Source organism: Dendropsophus ebraccatus, chromosome 1 (assembly GCF_027789765.1).
Source record: "Dendropsophus ebraccatus isolate aDenEbr1 chromosome 1, aDenEbr1.pat, whole genome shotgun sequence".
NCBI classification, from domain to species: Eukaryota; Metazoa; Chordata; class Amphibia; order Anura; family Hylidae; genus Dendropsophus; species Dendropsophus ebraccatus.
The window spans coordinates 154,521,651-154,548,909 of record NC_091454.1 but is presented as its reverse complement, the minus strand read 5'-3'; the positions used below and the strand labels follow the sequence as shown (position 1 = coordinate 154,548,909).

Sequence of the window (27,259 nt, the reverse complement as noted above, 5' to 3'; positions counted from 1 at the left end):
AAAAAGGGGCAGACTGGTTAAAAAAAAAAAAAAAAAAAAGTTTCCCCAATTCCCCACATTACTATTCCAATACTCACCAGGTTTTCTACTACCCGATCCTGTCTTTCTAAACTGAAAATAACCATTGAGCTACAAAGAGGTTCAGGTCAATCACCACTGCAGATAGTGGCCACAGTGTAATCGGGACCCTGTGAGCATCAGAGTGTTTTTCCTTTGTCTTTCCAATGCTCAATAAGTTCCCCCAATGACTCTACTTCCTTGTCATGTCTTGATGCAAGAAATGACCACTTAGCCATAGCCAGAGTCACTAGGGACCCATTGAGTATTGGAAAGGCAAAAGATAAACACTCTCATGCTCAAAGGGTTCCTGGTCATGTCTTTAAATAAGAATTGGCAACCTAGCCAAATCAGTGGGTAAAGTGGGTCACCACTGCAGACATTGATTGACTGTGTGGCCATTTGTCAAGATGGGTGGGGGAAGGCAGGTGGGGATAATACAGTGGATAATGATTATCTATCTATCTATCTATCTATCTATCTATCCTGCCTGTTTAGAAATATAAATATTTCTCCCACCAGACAACCCCTTACAAACTCATATTGTTTACTTCCTACAATTGCTTCAGCCCTGCACAAAAAATTAATATGCAATATCTATTGCATGATTACTTACATAGCATTTTTATGGACTTACCTTGATTTTACTGCTTGCCGTTGTAGGACGACCCTTCTTTTCTGCATGAATATTTTCCGGAAATAAAGCTTTTATGAATGGTCTAAAAAGGTAACAAAAATAAACCGAATGATGAGAAATTCCGTTTTCAAGTATTTCAACCTGAGCTTTCTTTGTTAGAACATATAACTATTCTGACAAAACTGACCTAGCACTAAAATACAACAAACAAGGCCTATACAACAAGCAGCTTTGAAGAAGATATATACACTAATTTGGTAGGGTTCGCCACTGCATGAAAAGACCATTTACTAGGTTACTTTAGATGCATTCAGTGATCGCACGGAGAGGAATACCAATCCTGTAATGTGGTATTCACACCTAGTACACAGACGTAACCTGTAGAACCGTCTGAAATGTTGTCTCTGGAAACACTTACAGTTAAAGTGATTGCACATACTATTAATATAGTATTTAGTATTTAGAATAGGCACATTAGTGCAGACAGTCTTGGAGCAGAACTGCATAGGAGGTCAGAAACCGCCAAACACAATTTCTCGGCCCTATGTACTTTATGCCCTCCCCACCAGCTGTATTCAAGAAACAAGGGACTTAACCCTCAGGAAGTCCAAACCATGGCAAATGTTTTTTTTTTTTTTTTTTAAATTCTAAATTTTTATTCATTTTCAAAAATTTTACAGAAAGATACATGTATGCCGTTAGCTGTACAAATTCAAGGAAGAACAAAGCACCTTTGGGTGCACAATTACAAATATAACATGGGCAAAGAGCCAACATGGCCCAACATTACCAACTGAGGATTTAGCAAGTATCTCCCACACCGGGGAGGCCATCTGTGAAAATCAGGGGTGTCACATCTTGTTGAAAGGGAAAAGAGCTGGCGCTCAGAAGTAGAGAGGAATGAGAAACATTAACAACTGGAGAGAGGGGGGGGGGGTATGGGCAAGGGAGGGGAACGACAACACCGAGGGGCACACGAAGGGAGAGGGGAGTGACGACCAGCATACACACCAACAGAAGAAGCAACCAGGCAGGGGGATAGGGGGGAGGCGAGGGACCTCACTGAGAGATGAGGGTCTTATATTCGTCGGAGTCCGTGAACTGTTCCCAGTAGTACCAGGTCTGAAAGAACCTGGAGTTCCGCTCATGCAATTGGGCAGTAAGGTCCTCCATATATTTTAAGTCTTCCACCCTCCGTAGCCACATAGCGATGGTGGGTGGAGCTTGTTGCCTCCAGGAGGCCGGGATACAAGCCCTGGCAGCATTGACCAAATGGCGGACAAGGGAGCGGCGATAGCCTCTCAACGGGATGTCCGATAGGTGCAGGAGAAACAGTGACGGGGAGAAAGGCAAAGGAGAGTCTGTGAAGGTCGAGGCAATACGCCACACTTCTCTCCAAAAGGGGACCAATTTGGGACAGCTCCAAAACGTATGGAGGAGGGTCCCTTCCTCGCCGCAATTTCTCCAGCACAGGGGGGACACTTCGGGAAAGATTCTGTGAAGGCGGACCGGAACCCGGTACCATCTAGAAAGAATCTTATAACCCGCCTCCTGTACCAGGGAGGAGATGGAGGAGGTATGAGTACAAGTATAAATTCGGTCCAATTGTGGGCCCGTAAATGATACGTTCAAGTCCTGCTCCCAGGCAGAGAGGAATGGAGGAGGCGGCTGTTCCGGGGGGGAGCCCAGCATGGCGTATAGAAAAGAGAGAATGTCTGAGAGGGCCCGTGCCAAGGCATAACGTCTCTAGCTGAGTAAGCGTGCGAGAGAAAGAGGATGGAGCAGGTAGAGAAAGGAGGAAATGGTGCAACTGAAGGGCCCTCCAAAACCCTAAAGGAGAAGGGTCAGAGAGGTCGCGGAGCTCAGAGAGGGACACCCAAGTGGGACCCCGAAGAAAGCTGCGTGCACGGAAGGAGCCAGCTTGGAACCATTCCCGAAAAACCGGGTCAGAGGCTCCCGCCGAAAATGAGGGAGAGCCTATGACCGGGAACAGAGGGGATGGGTGAGGAGCTAGAGAGGCCGAGGAGAAATATTTCTGGCAAAGTTTAAGAGTTGGGGCGACCGTTGGGTGAGACCCGACCAGTCTACTGGAGTTAGGAAGCCAGGGAGCCGCCAACAGGGAGAGGGGGACGAGCGACATCTCAAGGCCAACCCACTGTTTTGAGGAACGGTGTCGGTGCCAATCTATCACCCTAACCAGGTGACTGGCTACATAGTAAAGAAGGATATTGGGAAGGCCCAACCCGCCACGCGTCTTCGGCCGGTACAGGACCGACTTCGCTACCCTAGGTTGTTTATGGGCCCAAATGAACTTGGTCAGTAAGGAGGAAAGGTGTCTGAAGAAGCTCAGGGGCACCGTCACTGGCAAGGCTTGGAAGAGATACAAAAGTCTTGGAAGGATGTTCATCTTGAAGATGGAACAGCGGCCAAACCATGTAAAGGTGCCCCGGTGCCACCCAGATAGGTCCGCTTCGATCTTTTTCAGCATAGGGGGGAAATTAACCCTGAACAGGTCAGAAACAGAGGGGGTAAGCTGGACCCCTAGATAGGATAGAGAAGAACTCGACCAGCGAAAAGGAAAGGAGTCTGCAAGAGAGGAGGCCAGCGAGGGTGAGAGAGAGAGGTTCATCGCCTCGGATTTCTGAAGGTTAATTTTATAGTTGGATAGGGTTTGGAATCTGGTAAGCTCAGAGAGAAGGTTGGGGAGAGAAACCGTAGGGCGGGTGAGAAAAAAGAGCAGATCGTCCGCGTAGGCCGCCACCTTATGGGTGACCGACCCCACGCGAACTCCCGAGATATTTACGTTCTGTCTGATATGGCGTAGGAAGGGTTCAAGAGTCAATATGAAAATTAGGGGGGAGAGTGGGCACCCCTGACGGGTACCGTTGTGTATCGGGAAAGAAGACGAGAGAAGGCCGTTGACAGAGACCTGAGCCGAGGGGCATGAATAGAGAGATCCGATCCAGGCCAGCATGCGGGGGCCAAGCCCCAGGTGCTGGAGGGTGGCGGTCAGGAATGGCCAGCCGACCCTGTCAAAGGCCTTCTCTGCGTCAGTGGAGAGGAGCATTGTGGGTGAGGGATCAGAGTGAGCATAGTGTATGATATTGATGGCCCTAGTGGTATTATCCCTGGCCTCCCGAGTGGGCATAAAGCCCGCTTGGTCTAGATGAATGATGGGTTGTAGGAGTGGAGTGAGACGGGCGGCGAAGATCTTGGAGAAGAGTTTTAGGTCAAGGTTCAGGAGGGAGATAGGGCGATAATTTTGACAGAGGGAGGGATCCTTCCCCTCCTTAGGGATGACTAATGTGGGCGCGCAGGGAGTCGGGGGGGAGATGAGAGTCGGCAGTAAGGGAATTGTAGGCCGCTAGAAAGTGATCGCGGAGCAGTGGGGCGAAGGTTCTGTAGTACGGAAGCGTAAGCCCATCAGGGCCGGGGGCCTTCCCCGATGGGGAGGATTTGATAGCCCAATTCCACTCCGTGGGTGTGATGGGAGCCTCCAATAGGGAGACGCTTTCCTCCGGAAGGGAAGGGAGGCCCGAGCTAGAAAGATAATCAGAGATCGCCGAGCGTAAGGCATCCGAAGAGGACATCGAGGGTGAAAGGTTATACAGTTCACTATAGTATGAACGGAAAGCGTCTGCTATGTGTGAGGTCAGAGAAAGTTTAGAGCCCGCCGGAGAGGATATAAAAGGTATAAAGGAGCGAGACCTTTGGACTCGGAGTGCCCGAGCCAGGGTCTTGCCCGGCTTATTGCCGAATTCAAAGTAGTGTCGGCGGCAACGGGCCAGCGAGGCCCTGGCGTAGGAGAAGGTAAGCTCCCGGAGCTTGCTGCGGAGTGTGGCCAGCTCCACGGCGACAGTCGGAGCCAAAGTCCGTTTATGACTATTATCCAGAACAGCGATCTGGGAAACCAGCGATTTTATTTTTGCCGAGCGGTCCTTCTTAAGCCGGGATGCGAGCTTAATGAAGGTGCCCCTGATGTAGCATTTGTGAGCTTCCCAGGTCACTGTTGGGGACATGTCAGGGGTGACGTTGGTAGAGAAGTAAGTAGTTAGTTCAGATCGCACTTCGGCGAGAACCCCCGGGTCCCTCAGTAAAGTCTCATTAAGGCGCCAGCGCCACGATCTAGGTTGCGGCAAGGGAAAGGAGAGGGAGAGAGAGATGAGAGCATGATCTGAAAAGGAGATCGGGTCTATAGAGGCCGCGACCACCCGGTCCAGATGAGAGTGTGAAACAAAGAGATAGTCGATACGAGAGTAAGAGTTATGAGGATGAGAAAAGAAAGTGAAATCTTTGTCCTGAGGATGTAGGATACGCCAGGCATCCATTAGCTGGAAGGAGTAGAGAGACTGCTTGGCACGGCGAAGAGAAGAAAAGGGGAGAGAGGAGCGTCCAGATGAAGAATCCAGAGCAGGGTCCAGCGCCATATTGAGGTCCCCCCCCAAAGACCAACAGGCCCTCCAGAAAGTCCTCCACCTCCAGAAGACATTTGTCCAGAAAGGTTGACTGGCCACTGTTCGGGAGGTACACTGTACCGAAGGTACACAACGTACCCGCCACCGTGCCCTTCACGAAGAGATAGCGCCCTTCCTTGTCCGCCCTGTGATCCATATACTCCCACGAGGTTGACAGAGATATCAGGATGGCAACACCTTTGGTTTTGGAGTCGGGAGAACAACTGTAGTATGCATCAGGGAAGTTACGATCTGAGAGTTTTTGCGGACTGTCGGCCCGAAAATGAGTCTCCTGTAGGAAGGCCACAGCGACACGCTTGGCCCACAGGAGCCGCAACAAGGAAGAACGCTTCTCAGGAACGTTCAGCCCCTGTGCATTGAGGGAAACACAGAGGACGGACGACATCTCTCAGGGAGGGGGACAGACACACACGCACACACACCCACACACACCAGGGGAGGGATCGGGACACCGACACTAGGGGACAGGCAGAGGGAGGGGGGGGAGTCGGGTAACAAAGACCCAAACACTAGGATGGGCAGAGACCACTAATGCAGCCTGCCTAGAGCCTGTGAGGGGTAGGCCACACGGGGGAGTGTGGAGTAGCAGACCAAGGGTCTCGGCTTGAACACACAGGGACCAGTAAATTCAGCTATCCGGGCACATTATGCACGGAGGAACAGGGGACAGGACCTACGGGGTCATATTCCCTCAGGTAATAAATCAAGGAAAGTTGGGTAGGGTGTAGTGCACCAGGGGGGGGAGGGGACCCTCTAAAGAAAGGGGGGGTAGGAGACAGGAGGGAGGGAGGGAGAGGTAGTGCCAGCGGGGGAGGACCTCAAGAAAGAGGTAGAGACTCCCAACAAGGGAGGGGGGGGGGGGGGGAAGAGTGCCAGGATAGAACAGGGAAGACGAAAGGGGGGTAGAGAGGGGGGGACCCATCACAAAGGCCCAACCGGTACAACATAAGCAAACCATAGTTAAGTAGGAAGAACCACAAAGGAAAAACCCAATTTAAACAGTACCACGCACTGGCGTACAGAGACACAGGTACAATAAAACATGAGAAAACAAACAAAACAAAACCAACATAGGCAAGATCTCTGGAATACCAACACAGTTGCCTGGAGTAGAAATGTTAGAGCCGGTGTACGGACTGGAATATGGCGTGATAGTGACGTCCGACAGCCCGTCCGGAGTTTTGCCTAGTGTCTGCACAGATGCGTGGATGGGAGGGAGGTGAGGAAGATAGAGGAGAAAAGAGATGGAAGGGGGAAGGGGAGGGGGGGGGAAGGGAGGGGTAGGGGGGGAAGGGGGTGGGAGGGGGTGGGGAGGGGGGAGCACTAGCACTAGCATAATCCTGAAGAGTCACACACATGTATAGAAGACATAGTGAAGGAACCACAGTGCAGCCGCGGGTACAGTGAAGGAGCATCACCTGGTAGGCATGTCAAAGTATTGCCCAGAACCTACGTATTACCACATAAGGGGGAAGCTTTGAGGGAAAGGGAAGGGGAAGCGTTCCGCAGGTGAGGGGGGGGGATGGGGTAGGAAAGCGAAGGGGGGGGGGGAAGGCAAGTCCTTCAGTAGTGAGAGGAGACAGGGGGGGGGGGGGGAGGGGGGGAGGAGGTGAGGGAAGGCGAGGGAAGGCCAGGGAGGGAGGGAAGGCCAGGGATGGAGGGAGGGAGGGAAGGCCAGGGGGGTAGGAGGGAAGGCCAGGGAGGGAGGTAGGGAGGGAAGGCCAGGGAGGGAGCAAGGGAGGGGGGAGGGTAGGGTAGGAGAGCCAGGGTGGGGGACCTACATGAGAGGAGGTGAGCAAATAGGCGAGGTGTGGAGGCCCCCATATCTCACGGGGCAACAGGCCCTTTAGTAGTCCCAGAGTAAGGGTTACCAAGACATAGCAACACAATAAGCACTATGCGACCCAGTCTGGCCCCCATAGGAGGCGGCTCACGTGTCCCGGAGTCCCGATGAGAAGGAAGTCACGGACCTCCCGCTGTCGAGCCTGATTTGCCGAGTATGCGGGAACAGGACTCTCAGCGGCGCCCTGCACAGTCCTCCGACGGTCTTCCCCTAACCATCGGCAGGCGTTGTGGAAGAGGTGACGGACGGGGATCCTCACGACGAGGGGAGCGGGATCGTCGATGTTCAGTAGAGGGCGACCGGCGATCGGGTGTTGATCTGGCCGCGGGCAGGGGGAGAATGGGAGCAGTCCAGTCCGGTATCGGCAGGGCAGGGATGTCTAGGAGCTTGAAAACTTCCGGTAGGTCTCCCGGGGTGCGTACAATGCAAGAGGTGCCTCCACGCCGCACGATAAGGTGGAAGGGGTATCCCCACCGGTACGAGGCCCCCTCATCTCGAATCATTTCCAAGAGAGGGCGCAGGAGGCGCCTCATTGCCAGGGTACGGCGGGATAGGTCTGTCAGTAGAGTGACCTCAGCGCCGTGGTAGTCCAGGGGGCCCAACTCCCATGCGCGCTGTAACAGAGCCTCCTTCTGCCGAAAGTAATGAACCCGGCACAGGACGTCCCGGGGACGGTTGCGGTCTTGAGTACGGGGTCCAGCCACCCGGTGCGTTCTGTCCATTTCCACGTGGGTGTCTTCTGGGTCCCCCAAGTATTGATTAAATATACAGCGTACAGCGTCCACCAATCGGTCTGGCCCTATGTCCTCAGGAAGGCCGTGTATCTTAACATTGTTACGGCGGCCCCGGTTTTCCAAGTCATCCACATGTGTAATAAGATCACGCAGGACCGCCTCATGAGCATCCACCCGGGGGGTCACCGCTGTTACCGCTCTGTCCAGTTCGGATTGCCGGGATTCCAGGGAGGAGATGGAGGTAGTGATGGCGGCAACCGCGGACTTCAGCTCCGCCATGTCTTTTCCATGGCGCTCCTCCATGTGGGAGAGCTGCCCCGTCAGCTCCGTGCGTGTGGGAAGGGCCTGTAGCAGGGCCCTTACCTCTGAGAGTAGAGACTCCGGGGCCGCGGCCGTTAGCGGGTCCCCCACCGGGGTATCGGAGTCTGTCCGGGAGGGTGAGCCGGAGGTCCCGCCGTCCCTCAGGATCGGTGGATGGGACTGACTGAGCTCCGGGAAGGGCGAGTTCGGCCTCTGAGTCGCTTTCTTGGTGGTTGCTGCGGCGGCCATCTTGGAGCTGCTCGCGCCTGCCGGGGAAGAAGGAGACAGCGCGTGGACAAAGCGGGCGATAGACGCCCGGTGGGTCGCCAGCGGAGTAGCGGGGGTCCTCTTGGTTCTAGTGGGCATTCCTGTGCCAAGCTGCGCGTGGTCAGTGTCCCGGTACTGGTGAGTAGCGCCCGGAGCTGAGAGGAAGCACGTCTTCACTCAGCCATGCCGAAACCACGCCCCCCACCATGGCAAATGTTGACTATACATAGCCATAAATAACAGCTGGGCACTGTCATCAAAGATTAGCCTGTGGGAAAACCTGAGGTTCTCTACGGCTATTACCAAGTATTCCTTTCTTTCTGGCACTCATTTTGTGAGCGCTTTGTTGAGAAAATAACCTCTCAGGCTATTTGCAGGCCACAATTGAAATTGTTTTCTTTTGACTGTGGTTTTATGTAGAACCCAGAGGAAAGAACTGGTCATGCAATGGCTGCTCAAATGTCAACAACGTACTTGGTGAAAGGCAAAAGATCTTTGGTAGAAGGGGAAAAAAATTGTTATGCTGAACGCAAGCTGATATACCCCTGTGCCCCTGAAGCACCGCCAATCACAAGGCCCCACTAGTCTCCTGTCTCTCCCAGTTCTTGTAATGACACAACCCCAAAGGAAATAGCCACTTAGCTGTATTCCCACCTCACTCAATGATTGGCTGAGCCACCAGTTCTTATGGGGGCAAGATGTCACGGGAATGGGGAGATATAGGAAACTCAGTGACGGCACAGTGGCCTTGGTGGCACTGTGAAAGGTATAAGTTGATTATCATGTTCCCTCCCCCACCTGCCTGGGTTTTTTTATTTTTTTATTTTGCCTGGACCACTCCTTCAATGTAGCAGATTTTTAGATAGGGAAAACATCATATTTCTTCTTATATTTTCTATCCTTATTTTATGGTCGATTTTTGCTGTAATTTCACATTGTGTGAGACTTGTCTTAATGTTTTAGGACACAAGGATTTAGGTAGTGATGCATCCAGGCTGCCTGACGCAGTAGCTACCCACTTAGATTCTGCATCAAGGGATGGATACAGACACAAATCCATATAAAAAAAAAAGAAGTCTGAACAAACCCTTAAAAGCCTAATAGTCCATTGAAAAACACATGTTGTGATCATGTGATATTACTAAGGAAAGGTTTACTAAGGTTGAACACTACCATAATATGTGCATCATGGTGTACAATTCCGTGTGGCAATAAAACTTTGTAATGATCTTCTATAAATATAGCTCATTGGGCCTAACTACTCAATTCATAAGGAAATTATTCTGTATGAACTTAAAGGAGAAGTCCTATGAAACTAAAAAAATGCCAGGAAGGCAGTAGGTGCGGGAACAAAATAAACAAAGTATACTTACTGATCCTTGTTATCCTGTAGCACCACTCCCGGGTCCAGCTGACATCTGCAGGCCTCCTGCAGCTTCTCTAGCAGCAAAGTACCTGGCTGATAAATTGCCCACTCAGCCAATCATTGACTGGGGCGGGATACCGCCACAGTCATTGACTGGCTGAGCAGCCAATCGGTCACCCGGAAGTGATGTTGAAACTGGAGTAGCCTGGTACCTGGATGCCAGCCATAAATGATATGGCGGCCATCAGGGGCGGACCCAGACTGAAAAGGGCCCCTGTGCAAAAAATGTGTTTGGGCCCCCACAACCTATTCTTTTCTCCACCTTTCTGCCTTAAAAGGCGCACACATATGTATGCCCAGGTATCTGAAACATGTGCCCGGGTTTCTCGGGAGGCCCTACAGTACAGCAAAGCGCAGGGCCCACTAGAGGACTGTACTCTTGTCTGTGCAGGAACCAATGTGGGACTGGGGTACCTGTGGCACACCAATAGAACTGATCATGGGGGCACCCAAATAAAGAACCCGTCAGAAGTGACATGCTGACCTCTTCCCATCTTGGACTGATGTATCTGTGACCACAACTCCCGGAACAACAACTAAAACTCTCAGAATGCCTTACACTTATGAAGCTCTTAGAGAATGCTGGGAGTTGTAGTTTCCGAGAGGACAACCACTTGAGTTGTATGCTCATTTGTACTTCAAATCTCAGCACATCCTGAGGACTTCAGACTGCATTAAATACTGGAAGTTGTAGTGTCTGCAGCTGTTACACTTGGAGGGTCTTGGGTGCACTGGATGCTTTTTGGGAGATCAGAATATATATAGAGTGTGGAAGTGACTCCAGAACAGCAGTAATAGGGGATAGATACAATGGGCTCTTAATCTCTGCTGGGGCACAGGTGGGAGATATGTACTGTATGTGGCTGCCCAGGTGGGAGACATGTACTGTATGTGGCTGCCCAGGTGGGAGACATGTACTGTATGTGGCTGCTTAGGGGGGGGAGATGATAGAGAAATATAACCATGCTGCAGGGGAGTGGGGGGCACAGTTATTGGCAAAAAAGACAAATTTACAATCAAAGAAGAACCAGCCCCGGCCGGGCACAGCATCCAGTCACTAAGTGGGCCCCACAGGAGCAGGAGGCCTGCACTCCCCGGGTGCTGATACCGCCTGGGGGGCCCACTACAGACATGTGCCATGCTGAGCTGACACTTTAGAGTCTGAGCCTGGTGGGCCCCTCTATTGGCCTGGGCCCCTGTGCAGCTGAACAGGCTGCACAAGTGATATGTCTGCCTCTGGCGGCCATCGCAGAGGAGCAGTGCAATGGAGGCACAGGTACAGGTAAGTATACTTTGTTTATTATGTTCCTGCACCCCCCCCCCCTACACACCTTCCTGCATTTTTTATTTCTTGGGACTTCTCTTTTAAAGTTATCTGGACAAATATGAATTATTGATGTTAGGGGCAATGAGGAAAACAATAAGCGGTGATAAACTGCAGCTATCAGTGGACTTTAGTGCAAAGCTGAAGTATGCAACAGTATATTGGGGGGGGGGGGGAGGGATCAGCTAAAACACGGAATACTTACAGATGGCTACTCTGCATAAGCTCGATGAGGTCAGTAAAAAGTACATCCCGATTCCGCTCACAGAATCCATCCATGTCATAAGACACCTGCAAAATAAATATAAAAATAGGAACCAGATGAACTGATAATCTGCCCTTTCAGACATAGTGAGTCTTTAGTAACTGCCTATTTGATGACAAAACTGTATCAATGACAGGGAAAATGATATCACAAAGCTATTTTACTACCAATTATGGCTTTTATCACAGTTGTTTTCCTTCTTGGCACAGGAAGATACATGTGGAAATCACAGAAGTAACACACTATTGTAATGAAAGAATAGAAACGAGGAACCGTCACTAATTTCCTAACATTGTAAGTTGGACAATCACTTAACTCCCCTAGTAGTCCAGGGAGTCATCATTTCGCTAAAAGCTGCTGTTGTGTCAGACAGCAGAGCATCGAAAAAAAACTATTTTCCTTTTTCTCCAATTACTTCCAAATCTGCAACCAGGAATGGGCCCTAGTTGCCAACTTCTAGACCAGTGATTTTCAACCAGTGTGCCGCGACACATGGTTGGGTGTGCCGCGGGGAAAGTTCCCCAAACTATGGTGCCCCTGTGAAACAGGAGAAAACAATGGGGGAGAGAAACCTGGGGATGGGGGAGAAACAGGGGAGAGAAGCAGGGGGGAGAGAAACATGGGGGTGGGGGAGAGAAACAGTGGAGAGAAGCAGGGGGAAGAGAAGTATGGTGGAGAGAAGCACGGGGGAGAGAAGCACAGGAGAGAAGCAGGGGGGAGAAGTATGGTGGAGAGAAGCACAGGAGAGAAGCAGGGGGGAGAAGTATGATGGAGAGAAGCACAGGAGAAAAGCAGGGGGGAGAAGTATGGTGGAGAGAAGCACAGGAGAGAAGCAGGGGGGAGAGAAGTATGGTGGAGAGAAGCACAGGAGAGAAGCAGGGGGGAGAGAAGTATGGTGGAGAGAAGTATGGTGGAGAGAAGCACAGGAGAGAAGCAGGGGGGAGAGAAGTATGGTGGAGAGAAGCACAGGAGAGAAGTAGGGGGAGAAGTATGGTGGAGAGAAGCACAGGAGAGAAGCAGGGGGGGAGAGAAGTATGGTGGAGAGAAGCACAGGAGAGAAGTAGGGGGAGAAGTATGGTGGAGAGAAGCACAGGAGAGAAGCACAGGGGGGAGAAGAAAACAGGCCCAGGTTTCACACTGAGTGAGTATAAATACATTTAGAATCTATATTATTAACTATATGTATAATATGTACTGTTTTAGTGTCATTTTGTGCCATTTTGGTTGGTGGTGTGCCCCGGGATTTTTTAAGTATAAAAAGTGTGCCGCGGCTCAAAAAAGGTTGAAAATCACTGTTCTAGACAGCTAAAGTTGGAAGTGTTGCTAGTAGCATGTAGAAATAAATTAGTATAGGGAAACTCATTTTCTGCTTTTGCAAATTCCCATTGATCCCGATTTGTTGACACTATACTCTGGCTGCCAGTACCATCCAGCAGATCCAGATGCTTCATCATATGTGCCAACGATCTACACTTACATGGGTAATATCTCAGCCAAGTGCTGGAAGACTGTTGTGCTATCCAGCTGAATAGAAAACACTGTTCACTAAAAACCTGTGCCAATACTTAAAGGGACAAAATCCTAACATATATACTACAGCAGCATTATAGGAGAAATGATAATATCAGACACCCTGAAGATAAGCCACATGTAATAGTGTACAAGGACAGGGACAAGCAGTCTTCTGGATGCTACTCATCTCATAAAAGAACGGTGTCTATAAACCTAAATGTGGCTGATAACAGAGTACTACAGAGTGTATAAAACTACAGGGTAAATGCAGGTGAGAATCTGACGTAAGGTTAATACAATAATGCAAACAGTCATCATGATTCTGTTGTCCCCACAGTCTGGCCTCCGGACACTGCATGTGGCATTTTAGCTTTGTGGGGCAGAGGTAGCACTGACTCTTTAACAGAGTAATTATAACCTTTCAGGGGCACAAAGGGGGCACTAGTACTGTGTGAGGGACAAAGAAGGGTACTATTACCGTGTAGGCAGTAAGGAGAGAGGCATTGGGAAAAACAGCAAGAGTTTCTGTGCAGAAGTAAAAGTCGTGGCTGGAAGGCTTTCAAGGTCTGAACCCAGATCTCTTATGGGGGGGGAATATGTTTTGGGGCCTTTGCACCAGTGCCCATATGTTATAAGCTTAAAATTCACCTAAAAGGACAGCTACTCTTTCATATGAAGGGTAATTATACTATGAAAAAGCTGGTTATGTATGGATAATGGACTCTTCAATTCCGTAAGTCAAAGGAAGCAAATAAAGTCTAAAAATATGTAATTTCTCTGCTAGAGATGGGGCACATAAATGTATGCATTGCCGCAAGAATTGTCAGCATCGTATATGCTTGTGACCATTCAGAAATAATTTCATTCCACACGCAGTTTGTTCTTTCGCCACTTGTAATTGTTCACGCTCTATTCTTGGGTTGTATTTCTATCCTGGCTCTAATTAAATATAAAGATTACTTTGATTTGTTACTTCCACTTAAGTCCTTGCTACTGATAAAATGAAATCTGCTTTCCAGTTTTACTGCGTTAACCACAACACGATTATAAAAAAAAGAGCGGGCAGAGCAAAGTGTGAGCGTCTGTCAGCACATTCTTAGGCAATTAAACAAAATGCATACACACAGGGAGTATTAAATAAACACCAAACCCGTTTCGTAAAAGCCTGGCGTCATGGGCAGAAAAAATGAAGACTTTGCAAAAATAACTTTAACCTACAGACAGAAAACACTTTATGCTGATTAATTCTGGATTAATTAAATTTTGGTGCAATGGATTTAGCTGTCATGACTGTATGTATTGATTGACATTTTATTTATCACTGACTCTCACCAGTTATAAAATGCACATACAGGCAGCACAGGAAGGAAGAACGGTATATGTCTCCAATATGGCCGCCCTCAGGGAGGTTTAAAGAAATATAAAATTGTTATTAATGTGAAAAAAGTAATAATTATTTTAAGTTATATTTTCCCCTTAAATATTGCATTGTTAAATAAGTTTCACTGAATGAATAATAAACACATGTTTTCTCTATGGAAACTCCTTAAAGAGTCACTGTCGTATTTTTTTTTTTTTGCAGAAATCAATAGTCCAGGCGATTTTAAGAAACTTTGTAATTGGGTTTATTAGACAAATCTGCCATTATCTGCATGTAAAAAGCCTTTTCCCAGGCCCCCCCTCCTTCCTCTTTTTCATCCACTCTGAAAAATCTGAAAATTGTGACTTGTTGCAGGAGTCGTCCCCTGTCTGCTCTAGGGAGAGGGGAGGGGGGAGGAGGAAGGAGGGAGTTAGCCGGCAGCAGAAAGCAGATAACAGAGGATTACAGGCATGGAGCTGGGTGACAGCTGTAATCTGAGCTCAGACAGGTCACTGGTGATGGTCAGAACAGATAACGGGTGAGGGATTTGTAGATTAACTCTTTGTTGTCCTGTTTTGGTCTTTTCTTTAGCTCTCTCCATAGGAGAACAATGAAGACAGGGGGGAGAGCTTCAAACTGCTTTTTCATGATAAAAATGCATTTTTCGGATAATAAACCCAATTACAAAGTTTCTTAAAATCGCCTGGACTATTGATTTCTGCAAAAAAAAATTTCACGACAGTGACACTTTAAGATATGGCCTATTGGGGTTCCTTGAGGACAGATTTGGGAAAAGCTGCTATAAATGAATTTATAATGTTGGCATGTATGACATAATGATTTGTTTTTACCAGCTACAATTGATATATGCATATCATCGGATTTCTTTATCAGTGTGCATTGATCTACCATTCTACAGGTGCATCACTGGTATAACGGTTTCTAAAAAGAAAAAAGTAGGACATGTTTATTACGGATCTGTAAGGATTGCCTGTTTACTTATTATTCTGGCTAGGATCATGAAGGCTGTAGGAAAGCTTTAGAATTAGAGGATGTTCATTGCCAGCAATGCAAACCCTGATCTTTGGTCCATAAAATGTACATGTGGTCATCTCTGAAAAATCCTAAAGCACCTCTTCCATATAATAACTTAGGGCTTATTCCTATGCTCAAAGTCAGTTCAGTACTGCGAACATTTAAATAGTTTCGGAACTCCTGGCAATATAATGATATACAATGCTGGGAGCTCAGAACTCTGTTCCGTAGCACAGGTCAATATTTATGGAACAGGGGAATACGGTGTTTATCCCTCTCAGAGCTATTGATGCTCTATATGGAATATTACTGCTTATTGGTTTTCTCATTCAAAATTCTCTGACATATTGGCCAATGTGGCCTTTGGTGTGTGTTTGGTGTCTGTGTATAGGTTGCACCAGCCTTTCCTCCCTAAGGAGGGACAAGTGCTAACAACTGTGAAATGCTCTAGCCCCTAAGTCAAAGGCTGTAAGACTGGAAGAATGTGTTGAGGACGGCACTTCCGTGGCGGTGGTGCTCGAGGCAGTGGATAACAGAGTGTAATAGTAGAAAGGACCCGGCACTTACCAGATAGTATTGCTAATTTATTGTAGTGCACAAAGCATCAGGTACAAGAAGGACCCGTTTCGGCCAAGCATGGCCTTCATCAGCTCAGAGTGTAGAATTTAAAATCTCTATTTCAAGTCCCGATTTACATAAGAACAGTGGTAAGGAGAGTGGAGCCCCAAAGACAATTCTGAGCAGGGCACCATGTAAACTAAAGTCAGCCTTGTTAGCTGTTACACTGTTTAAAAAACCTGATAAGCCACTTTTAGGTTTGCTCCTTGAGAACGTACCTTTCCAGCATAATGATGAATAATAAAACCCTGGTTCCAGCTGTTAAAATGTTCATGGGTCCCCACTGCCATCTGGAGTTTCTGTAAAAGAGTCTGATCTGCCCCTTCTCCCACAGCATGCATTGTGGCACATACATCATCCAAAATACTTATTACACCTGGTGGATTCTGAAAATAGTAATGAAAGCAGAAGAATAAATAGACAAATATACACATACAGTAACTATTTAAACGATAGTATACACATCTCCCTCTCATATAGAGCAGCAAAGCTGTATCCAACACTGGGAACCTTCTTGATGGGGTTTACACATAATATTTTAGTCAGTACTAACATTAACTAACTAATATTACTAGTCCGTATAACAGACAAAAAAAATATTTGCACCTTTTTTCGTGCTTTGGACCGACTCCTGGTTTTATCTAAAAATACTAAACAAATTACTGTTCAAATTGAGGACAAAACACTGACCTAAATGCTACATGTGAACGTAGCCTCACACTGGATAGAACAGGATGGCAGCCTTCATGTGAGTGCATTTAGCAGCATGCTATATAAAGATCTGATAATTACACTTTTAGGCCATGTCCAGACAGGGCAGATTTGCTGACCCCTTACAAAGTGCAGCACCATACATGCAAATAGGGTTTTTGAAAATCACACATTTCCAGTTACATAGCAGGATGCTGCAATATTCTACCAATGTTCAAGTAAGCATTAGTAATGAGCGAAACCACAGTAAGGGCCCTATTCCACGGGACGATTATCGTTCAGATTATCGTTAAATCGTTCGAATCTGAACGATAATCGTTCGGTTGAAATGCAGTTAACGATTAACGACCGAACGAGAAATCGTTGATCTTTTAATAAGACCTGGACCTATTTTTATCGTTGCTCGTTCGCAAATCGTTCGCATTGAATAAGACATCGTTCGGTCGTTCTCAATAGATACGAACGCAATAGCGAATAAATAGCGAAGAGAAACGATCGCAATTACGATCATAAGTAACGATTATCGTTCCATGGAAATGAGTGAACGTTTTCAGGTCTTTCGCAATAGCGGTCGTTTGAGATCGTTAATCGTTAACGATTATCCAAACGATAATCGTCCCGTGGAATAGGGCCCTTAGTCTAGGTTTGTGATACCCTGAACACTTGGCATTTGAATCACGGAGACTGGATGCAGCCCTAAGGCTGCCTGGAAAATATGGATACAGCCTATGGCTTACTATACTGTAGTTTTGCTCATTTCTAGTAAGCATCATACAACAGCTTTCATACTTGTGACACATTCATACAGTACATGTGCCAGCCGATACTGCCATTTCAATGGAACCTTAGGCATTGCCAGACTCTTTGGTAGGACAGACACTAGACAATAAATAGAACAGCACTATTTGGGTTATACAATACAAATATCCAAAAGATACAAAAGTCCAGTGGAGCCAGATTAAGTGTACAAAGACCTGATCACAGTAACATAAGAGAATTAAATTCAGAGATCATGTGTAAACAAAACCCTGTCACACTTACCACTTTATTCTCAATGAGGTCACATACTATTTTATTGTTAAAATATTCTATAGGGGTCCATCGGATTCCTTCTTGGACATATTCTTCCTGCAATAACAAAAGGCAAGAGTAAGTAAATAGTATTATCACATATTAACACCATTAGTCCTGGGAATTAGAGAAAGCAGGAATTTTTACACTGCAACAACTTTTTTTCTTGCTTTCCACTGGCATACCTATATGAGGGCATGTTTAAGGGGACATGCGGGCATGCTGCATGATTAATAGTATTATTTCAGGGTACATATCTACAGGTTAACACAACTATAGGGCATACAAAGATAATAAGAGTGGTGCCAGAAAGAGGAGGTAGGGGGCTACAGGGACATATCAGCAGGTTCATTTGCACTTTAAAAAATAATTTGCCGCTGCAATCAGTCTCAGTAATTATAATTTTTGTAGTCAGATCCTGCAGTCGTACCACCTTTATCTGTGCCCCATTTGGTAACACCCAACTAAATATTAGCAGCAAATGGTAGGTGGTAAAACAGTTTGAAATGTATTCACCATCATACCAAAGTATAATCACTGGGGACGCATGTAGCATAAAGACTGATTTTGAAGGGAACCAATCAGCATCTCACAGTCTGGTCTCCAATGGCATTAGGGGTTCTAGACTCCGTAGTCTTCATATTTTACCGGACATTAAGACTATGGAGCCCGAAACCCTGACACCACTGGTGACCCAGCTGCGAGGCGCGTGCAGACGCTCTGGGAGCCCAAACAGCACAGATGTGCTGATTGGTTCCCTTTAATAAGCAAGCAACACATACATAGTACATAAAATCACCTCTTTAGCTACTGAAAATGGAATGCAAGGAAATTCAAAGATTTTTATCTGGTTACCTGTTCTGCTTTGAGAGTTAGCTCTATAAATATCTGTTGTAATTTTTCATTGACAAAGTTGATGCAGAACTGCTCAAAACCATTTTTCTGTAAACAAACAGATATGATACAAGTTATTTAATGTATATAGTGAAAGGACACGTGGGAATCTGTAATGTCCTAACTTACCTGGAAAATCTCAAAGCCATAAATATCCAGAACACCAATATTATATTCTTCATGATCCTTTTGCATAGCTTTATTAATTGACTGAAAAAGATAAACAATTGTTAGTACATTACTGTGCTCAGAGTAAAGGCATGCTTAGTAGTTCTTGTGTACAGTCCCGACAAATTTCAGGCCTTTTTTTTTTTTGTTTAACTGCAGTTTCTCAATTTATGATACACGCATATTCACAGATTGTTTTTTCTAAACACTTATGGGATGAAATAAGCAAATTGTAGGTCCCTGATGTGTGCACACTAGTAGTTTACTGTTGATCTGAAGCCTTAGTTAAAACTAGAAATAGATATGCTTAGTTTTTTCTTTAAAGACAATAAACAGTGAGGTTTGTATGTAATATTAACCATGCATGGGCTAAAATGCAGTTTTCTGAGGCATTGTAATGCTTAGCTGCTCCACTTTTAAGACTTGCATGAAACTAAAGTGGGTGCTATCTAGCTCAAAAGAAATTTAAGGGGTTGTCCAGTGAGCAGAAGATGACTATAGCTTTCTGCTCATCAGAGCTGAAACTTTTTCTCTGCCCCCTCCCTTCTGAGACATGGAGGGGACGCCAAGTTGCAATCATTGGGTGAGGGCAATATTGGAGACACTGTGCAGCCATTTATCATTGTGTGTGGACAAAGTTTTGCCCGTATGTGATGATCATGACTTCGCCCGAAGCAAACCTACCGATGCATGGAATTTCAGGAAGTGAGCCCTGGGGAGCCAAAGACTTCTGCCGTGTTCTGCTCCCGGGACAACCCCTTTAAATAATGTATATATATCAGAAGAAAAACCATGGTAGTGGCAGGTTAAATGTGAGAAGAGCAAGGTTAGTACCATCCCTAAAGACATATTGCTATACATTCAGACTTACATCCACCAGATAATCAAATAGGCGGGCATGAAGAGCTTTGGCTAAAGCATCTCTGGTATAGCAGGCCTGCTCCACATTAAGTGTCACGTTGATAGACTCTGACTTGCCGCCCCATTTGCTGTCCATTTGCCTGCTTGTCAACTTGTCCTTTAAACGGCTTTCATTTATTCCCAACAGAAACGTAGGAAAGGCTAGAACTGCATATGAGAGGATTATAAAGTAAGCAAGTAAGACATGTCATAATTTCAATGAAACAAATTAAAAAAAAAAAAAAACAGGCTTTCCCCACAAGGCAGCTACACCTGCCCAAGTTTTCTATAAGGGCATATGGACATCAGAACACAGAGCAACTAAATATCAAGGGCTCCTGCTCTTGTTAACCCCCAAAATCATGTATGACCATTCATTTGGCCCCAACAGGGAATCTGTATAGCTGGCTGTGACTCCTCCTGCCAATGACAACATATTGCTGGTAGCATCTGCCTTTATTTCCAGAAGACTTGGCAGAACAATCCCTTTACAACCACATTTATTCTCAGACATCTCTTACATGGCCAAGGTTGTAAAGTTGTTGTGATGTTTTTAATGCAGGCATAGCTTGTTCTAGAATCACTTTGGCACTTGACGCACTTGAACATCGTATACGGAATGGAGGACATTTATCAACATTCAGACAGTGGTGTACACCTGGGAAAAGGCGCACACTCACCCCTTCTCCATAGTGTGTGCTTGTCATATCCCTCGCCCAATGGGCGGGCAGGGGGAACCTCCTCCCACGGTGCATGTATCATAATTTACACCCAGGAGTAAATCATGATCCAAATCTACAACTGCTGGAAGAAGGTGTAGATTTGGTATGCATTAGTGAATTCGGTCTGTTCAAATGAGTCCTGTACCCTGTGTTAGATATGAAATTTCCCTAAAAATAAGCAGGATTTGATTATTGGATGAACAGCTTATAACATGACAATTGTGGGATTCTTGCATCATGTTCCCAGGAAGCTGGAAGTAATTTCTAAACATTAAAAAGTACTTTATTTTCCCCCTATTCTTGTTCTTCTCAATTAATAGCATATTGTGGACACAGTGTTGCTTTATCTGCACACCATATTACTGCTAATGATGCAATGTAATATGGACTTAGTGTGAATTCAGTCCATTTAAAGATATAAGCTTCAAAAAAGTATTTGATATGGAGGCATATCTGGTTCCCTTCATTAAATATAAATGGAGCATTCTGTTTTGTGGTATCTTTACTTACAGAAGTGTACAGGATATTCTGATATACCAATAAATAACAAAAAAGGCAGTTTGCATGTGAAACAAAAGATCTGATTACCAATGACTCATCCATATTGACTATTATGTGTCATATGCATTTTAATTTAATTCAGATGATCAGGCAACCAAAAATAACGTAATGGACATATTAAAATTGTGCATGTAGTTGTAACACCCGTATAGAATTCTCTAAAATTAACAAACAAAAGCGATAGCCCCACTAACACTTTCTGCAGAGTGAAAATTTGGAAGATATGAGTTCTAGCATTACACTCGATCAGTTGTGTCATTGAATATGTTTTATGAGCATGGAAAGGGTTATTGATCTACATTCGCACTTAAACTGAAAAGTTAGTTGCCACAGAAAAAAACAGCTTAAAAGGCATGGCTTAAAGGCAAAGTATGAAGACTTGCAACACAGGACTAACAGAAGAATATCAAGTCTACCTACAACCTTCATAGGACCATAAAAGCAAGAATGGTACAAATGGTTGAATGGTCTTTGCTTTATGTATCCATCATGCTGTACATACATAATGTTTTGTGACTGAATTAAAACTAAAAAATAAAAAGGGCTGTAATTCAAACAAATATTTCCATACGTTCACTGCTGGGGGGGGGGGGGGGGGTCTGACTGCTGAGACCCCACTAATCCCAAGGAAAGGGGCTAAAAGATCACCATTGTAATGGAGTGGCACTCATGCATAAACACAGTCACTCCATTCAGTGTCCATAGGACTGCTGGAGAAGAATATTGTTCATTTTTTAACCAACATAAATGTTAACTCATAATGGACATACAAAAATACCTACACTCTTCACTCTCCACTGCTGCGTAGTTTCCTTTCTCTTTGAAGCCAATATTACCCAGATGGAGAATTCCGGCTACAATCTGAAGCACCATAGCTTGCTCTTCCGCAAAAATACCAATAACACTCATGGCATGCTGTAGGGAAAATATATAAAAAGGAATTGTTACATATTCCAGCTCTTTCTTAGTATCATAGCCTGTATTTATAGTTTCTTCATTGTACTAGAGTCTGGATTGACCCATTTTATTTACATTAGTAGGCAGCTTGACAGATGGAAAAGGGGTCAGCAGACTACCATTTTTCCAATAGTTGGAGCCATAGAGGTTCCTACTTTTTGGATCTTTATAGATATGATCAGTGAAAGAATTGAGTAACATGTGTTTCCTTCACCATACAGGAGATGAAACTATACATAGTTCCCATAAACGTCTGTTATGCATCACTTGTAGGCTTCTCCTAGAGTGACAGACACTTTTAGTAGCTGCTCTCACATGGACAACCCTGTGGTCCATATTTACCCATGTTTTTACAAAGTTCCTCCCAGAAGTTTTTGCTATTGGCCACATATGCCACATGCAATACATGACCACAAAGTCTTGGCAAAAACTTTTCCCTTAGTTTTGATCAAACTCTTCCAAACGTGTTAAAGGGGTAGTGCGGCGCTAAAAAATTATTCACAGAATAACACACATTACAAAGTTTTACAACTTTGTAATGTATGTTATGTCTGTGAATCGCCCCCTTCCCGTTTCCCCCCCACCCCCGCACGTGTACCCGGAAATGTGATGTGCATTATACATTACCTGATCAGTGTCGAGGGCTGTCCGCCATTTTGTGCCAAACGTCATCTTCGGACGGCCGGCTGAATCCCTGCCGCCGTCCCTCCTCCGCCACGTCATCAGCTGCTCAGCCGCGATTGGCTCAGCATAACTGTGCTCAGCCAATCGTGGCTGAGCACAGTTGTGACGTGGCGGAGGGGGGACGGTGGCAGGGATTCGGCCATCCGTCCGAAGATGACGTTTGGCACAAAATGGCGGACGGCCCTTGACACGGATCGGGTAATGTATAATGCACATCACACTTACGAGTACACGTGCGGGGGTGGGGGAACACAGGAAAGGGGCGATTCACAGACATAACATACATTACAAAGTTGTAAAACGTGTGTTATTCTGTGAATAATTTTTTAGCGCCGCACTACCCCTTTAAAATGTGTATAAAGAAAAAACATACATACAGACATATATTTCTCTTACCATGGTTTCTTGAAAGTCCCTCTTGTCATTAATGTCATCCACTTTGTAAGATCCAGACTGGCTAAGGTAATTATAGTAATCTAGGTTTGTAATCCCAAGGTCATTCCTCTGTTCTTTAGAAGCACCTTCAATTAGCTAAGGCGATACAAAACCATACTTTGATTAAGTTTTTTCCCTACAGTCATCTATATACTATACATATTTTATTGTATGATCTTATAAATATCATCAATAAATCTACTCTCCGCACATGGTTAAAGCAGTTAGTTTAACAGGTAAGACATAATGGAGATATGCTAGGGTTCGTCATGGCCCAATCTTTGTGAACCCTATCAATTGTGAGAATAGAGAAGATGCCTTCAGCACTAATCATATGCAGTGGGACTACATGGCCTGCAGGCACTTGTCTCAGGACGAGGTTGTACTACATCAGTGCCGTTTCCACATCACTTGTGGCTCTGATGTGCAAGACAAGGTTCACATATACACCAGGGCTCTATTTAGAGCCTTCATTGGAAAGTCTATTCAGCACCACAGAACAAGGGTAATAGGTCTGTTCAATAATTCAGAAAGACACCAGAGAGATACCATTGAATTTAATGGGGTCCATCAAGTCTTGGTCTTGTGTTTGTTCATTTTTCAGGATCTGAACAGGCAAAAAATTGCTGCATACAGGTTTTTGTCTGCTCAAATCCTGAAAAATAAAGGGAACTGCTGATGGAGCACAGTGAACAGAGCCTGGTGGAAATGTGAACCTAGCCTAAAAACAAATAGTTTATAGTTTATTTATAAATAAGCATTGCCTCTTAAGAGTATGGCTGATTTTCAGATTGCTTCACAGACAGATTTAAAATGCATTAAATAGGCTTGTAATAAGCAACTCCTGTTGATTCAGCAAGATGACACATAATGAGTTTCACAATTCATTGCACGCTGCTCTTGCCAAGTATTGGCCACTGAAGACAAGAGTGAAACAATAAGAACATCTGTTGACACGGGAGTATGTTTAGAAACATTTAATAATATTAACATGACATTAGCACCCAGGCATTCCTACACGAGAGTGTAAAATTATGCAAGTCAAAAGGGCCTTGGAACCAATATATATACACAAATACAATATGATGAATTAACAGAAGTTCAAGACCCTTCAGCATGTGCACATTGTTTAATAATCAGAAAATCCGGAGACGTCATTATACGATACCTTTTATTTGTGTTCGTACCTGATAAAAAATATGAAAACTTCTTTCTCCTGGATTTCTCATCACAACTCGAGATTTTTCCAGCAAAAAGTTAGATATTTTGCCTCCGTCTGGTTCTCCTCCAGGACTGAACTGGATTTCAAAGTACTTTCCCTTTTGGAAAAAATATATCAAATATATCTAGAATAATATTATGCACTCTAATATAATTACGTTAACCAATTTGGCAAACAAAGGAAAGAATGGTAATCTACTTCAAGATTGTATTGTCACTAGTACTTGCATGTCTACTGTAGACCATGCTATTTTTTCTGACATAATAAAGATGGACAGACAGAATAGGACACAGCATATTTTGGCATATTTTGAAGTAATTCAGATCTTGAATTAGATGCCAAGAACTAAGACTACAAGGACAGGTAGTATCAGGTACCTGACAGACCCATTATAAGGCAGTAGGCATTTCATACTGTCTTTTCTACTAGATATCACTGATTCTCATATCAACTAATATATCAGAACCTGACAAATTTAATTTTACTTGTCTCATCACGACAGTTCACATCTTACATGTCCTATTAGTCACTGAATGAGTGCCAAGTAATACTACATTCCGCTTTTGCAAGAAAGAATCATTAATGGGCAAAATTTCCTTGGCAATACCAGGTTCCCTGAGACATACCCAGGGAGGTCAGCTGGTTTAGAGTAGCTGATAAGATGACCTCTTCACCTCCAGGGACCACTGGGAATAGTCCCATATTCAATAGCTACAATGACTAAGTATACTGTTAGCCAACTATTTATTTGGAATAGTCAATTATTAGAATCCATTTTAAGTGCAGAGCAAAGGAGAAGGGCTGGAACTTACAAATCTGCTGGAGTTGTTGTTCCTCACGGTCTTTGCATTCCCAAAGGCCTCTAGTAAAGGATTTGACTGCAGAATAATATCCTTTACATGCTGCAAATGAAAACACGAGACAACCCATCAACATATAGAATAGGGTTTACTGTATAAAAGTTATTGGTTAAATTTTGTTAATCTGTATAAAACAAAATATGGTTATTTACCCATGGCAACCAATCACAGCGCAGCTTTCATTTTACCAGAGCTCATTAAAATATGAAAGCTGAGCTGTGATTGGTTGTTATAAGCAAATTACACCAGTTTTTATTGCACACAGATTGGTAAATCTGGGCCATTATGTCCATATTGTTATCTATGTGCCAAGTATGAATTTATAAAATGCAAAAATTCAAATTTAAATTTAACCCTCCCACTCCAACTTTACTGAAGCCACAGTTTTAGCTTCCAGTGCTGAGCTCGGTCTCCAAAATCAACATGTGACACTTTAAGAAATGTGCTTAAAATCTATTTTTTTGGCATCTGACACTGGCCAGAGTTTAGCAAGCTAAAATGAGCTGACATACTTCCTTCGATTCAAATGCACTTACTTTTTATAATACAGGGATCATATTAATAATCATCCAATCTGAGGAGCCATTATTTTCTGTACAGCTACAAAAGGAGCTCGCCGGCCAGTGTCATGCACACAAATATAGTCTGAGGCCAAGTGATCTACTGGAATGTTTTTGCACTACAGGAGGTAACCTTCCTACCGAACAATGAATGATTTTCAGCAGTTTTTAGCACTGAAGCTGTATGTCAGGCTCATAAACATAAGATAAGTAACTCATACAAAGAGATGGATATCTCCAGCTCGGATGTTTATCTTATTTAACAATAAGCCAAAAGCCATTTTCCTTACCTGAACTTTTGGGCCTCCCCCTGATACTTTAGAAACGTAACCCATAATATATTTTGCAGCCACTGTTTTTCCTGCACCGCTTTCTCCACTAAGTAGGAAAAAAAGATGGTAAGATAATACACTGAACCACAATGAGATACTGAGGTCATGTTTTATATTTGGAAGAGGATTTTTTCTTTTTTAACTTTTACATAGAAGCACATTCCACACCACTCAGAATCAGAAAAAAGCAATAAATGCACTAAAATTTAAAAAAAAAAAGAAAAAAAGAAAAAAAAGAAAAAATAAACACCTTCACAGACAGTATTTGAAGTTTTGTTTAGACTTCTATTCACCTGATGGATGCCAAATAGAGTGTCCATGTGGCCTCAGTTAGGACAAGGTCAATACATTTAACATAGCTATAGAATGTATGTATCAGAAACCCCTTCTTAGGTATGAATCCCATTTCCCATGAACGCTGCAATGTGTTTTTGCCTTTAGGGGCTACTATAGAAAATGATGTGGTGGTGACACCACAACAGGAAAATTCCCCTATTTTCTCTTGTAGTGTTGACTTGTAGAAGAATACAGAAATAAATAGCATAAATGGAATATAAACAGTATAGAAGAATATAGTGGAGATTGTATGATGCTATTCATGAAAGGGGAAATGGAAATGTGGCTTTGGGATTATATATCGGAAGCTTTGTGGTTGGAATGAGGTCATCTACCCACATGATGGTGCAGAGGACAGTGTGCTAGACTGTAGTGTTACTACTGAATGCTGACATAATATAATATAACTCCCAAACACAACAGTTATTACATGCTATTTTTTCTAGTTGTGTTTTTAAGGGCTTTACTTCTTACTTAACTATATGATGGTGAGGGTATGACTGCTGAGGCCGCCTCGATCATGTGAATAGTGACTTAAGTGTCCCATTAGAACAGAATGGCAGGTAGCGCATGTTTGTAGCTGCTCCATTCATTCTCTGTGGAAGCTGAAGGAACAGGAGAATGCTATGCTTTGTTCTCATAGAAATTGATTCGAATGGCGGCATGCATGCACGGCCTCTCTTAACAGGGGACACAGGTCCTTATTCTTAAAGCGACTCTGTACCCACAATCTGACCCCCCCCCCCCCAAACCGCTTGTACCTTTAGAAAGCTGCTTTTAATCCAAGATCTGTCCTGGGGTCCGTTCAGGAGGTGATGCAGTTAATGTCCCAAAAAACATCTTTTAAATTAAACTTGCAGCCCTGTGTCATACTGGTGTGGCCTAGAATGTGTGTGCCCTAGGATTGCACCGCCTCTCCATCATCCTCCTCCTCCTCATCATTAGGAATGCCCCCGGGCAGAATTTTTCCTATTTATCACTTGTCTAAACACT

The 27,259-nt window shown here is 44.8% G+C and overlaps 1 protein-coding gene across 1 annotated transcript in view; it reads right to left on the bottom strand.

The window, feature by feature from the left end:
- The window catches only part of MYO1E (myosin IE), a 121,286-nt gene that overhangs the window by 33,320 nt on the left and 60,707 nt on the right, over positions 1–27,259 (bottom strand). The window contains exons 5-16 of the mRNA XM_069982112.1: positions 25,889–25,976; positions 24,991–25,080; positions 24,144–24,275; positions 22,918–23,052; positions 21,663–21,795; positions 19,569–19,765; positions 18,659–18,739; positions 18,491–18,577; positions 17,606–17,692; positions 16,072–16,239; positions 11,269–11,354; positions 695–776 (exon numbers count right to left, since the gene is read on the bottom strand). Of these exons, the coding sequence (XP_069838213.1) occupies positions 695–776; positions 11,269–11,354; positions 16,072–16,239; positions 17,606–17,692; positions 18,491–18,577; positions 18,659–18,739; positions 19,569–19,765; positions 21,663–21,795; positions 22,918–23,052; positions 24,144–24,275; positions 24,991–25,080; positions 25,889–25,976 (1,366 nt within the window). The remainder of the gene's footprint in view (positions 1–694; positions 777–11,268; positions 11,355–16,071; positions 16,240–17,605; positions 17,693–18,490; positions 18,578–18,658; positions 18,740–19,568; positions 19,766–21,662; positions 21,796–22,917; positions 23,053–24,143; positions 24,276–24,990; positions 25,081–25,888; positions 25,977–27,259) is intronic.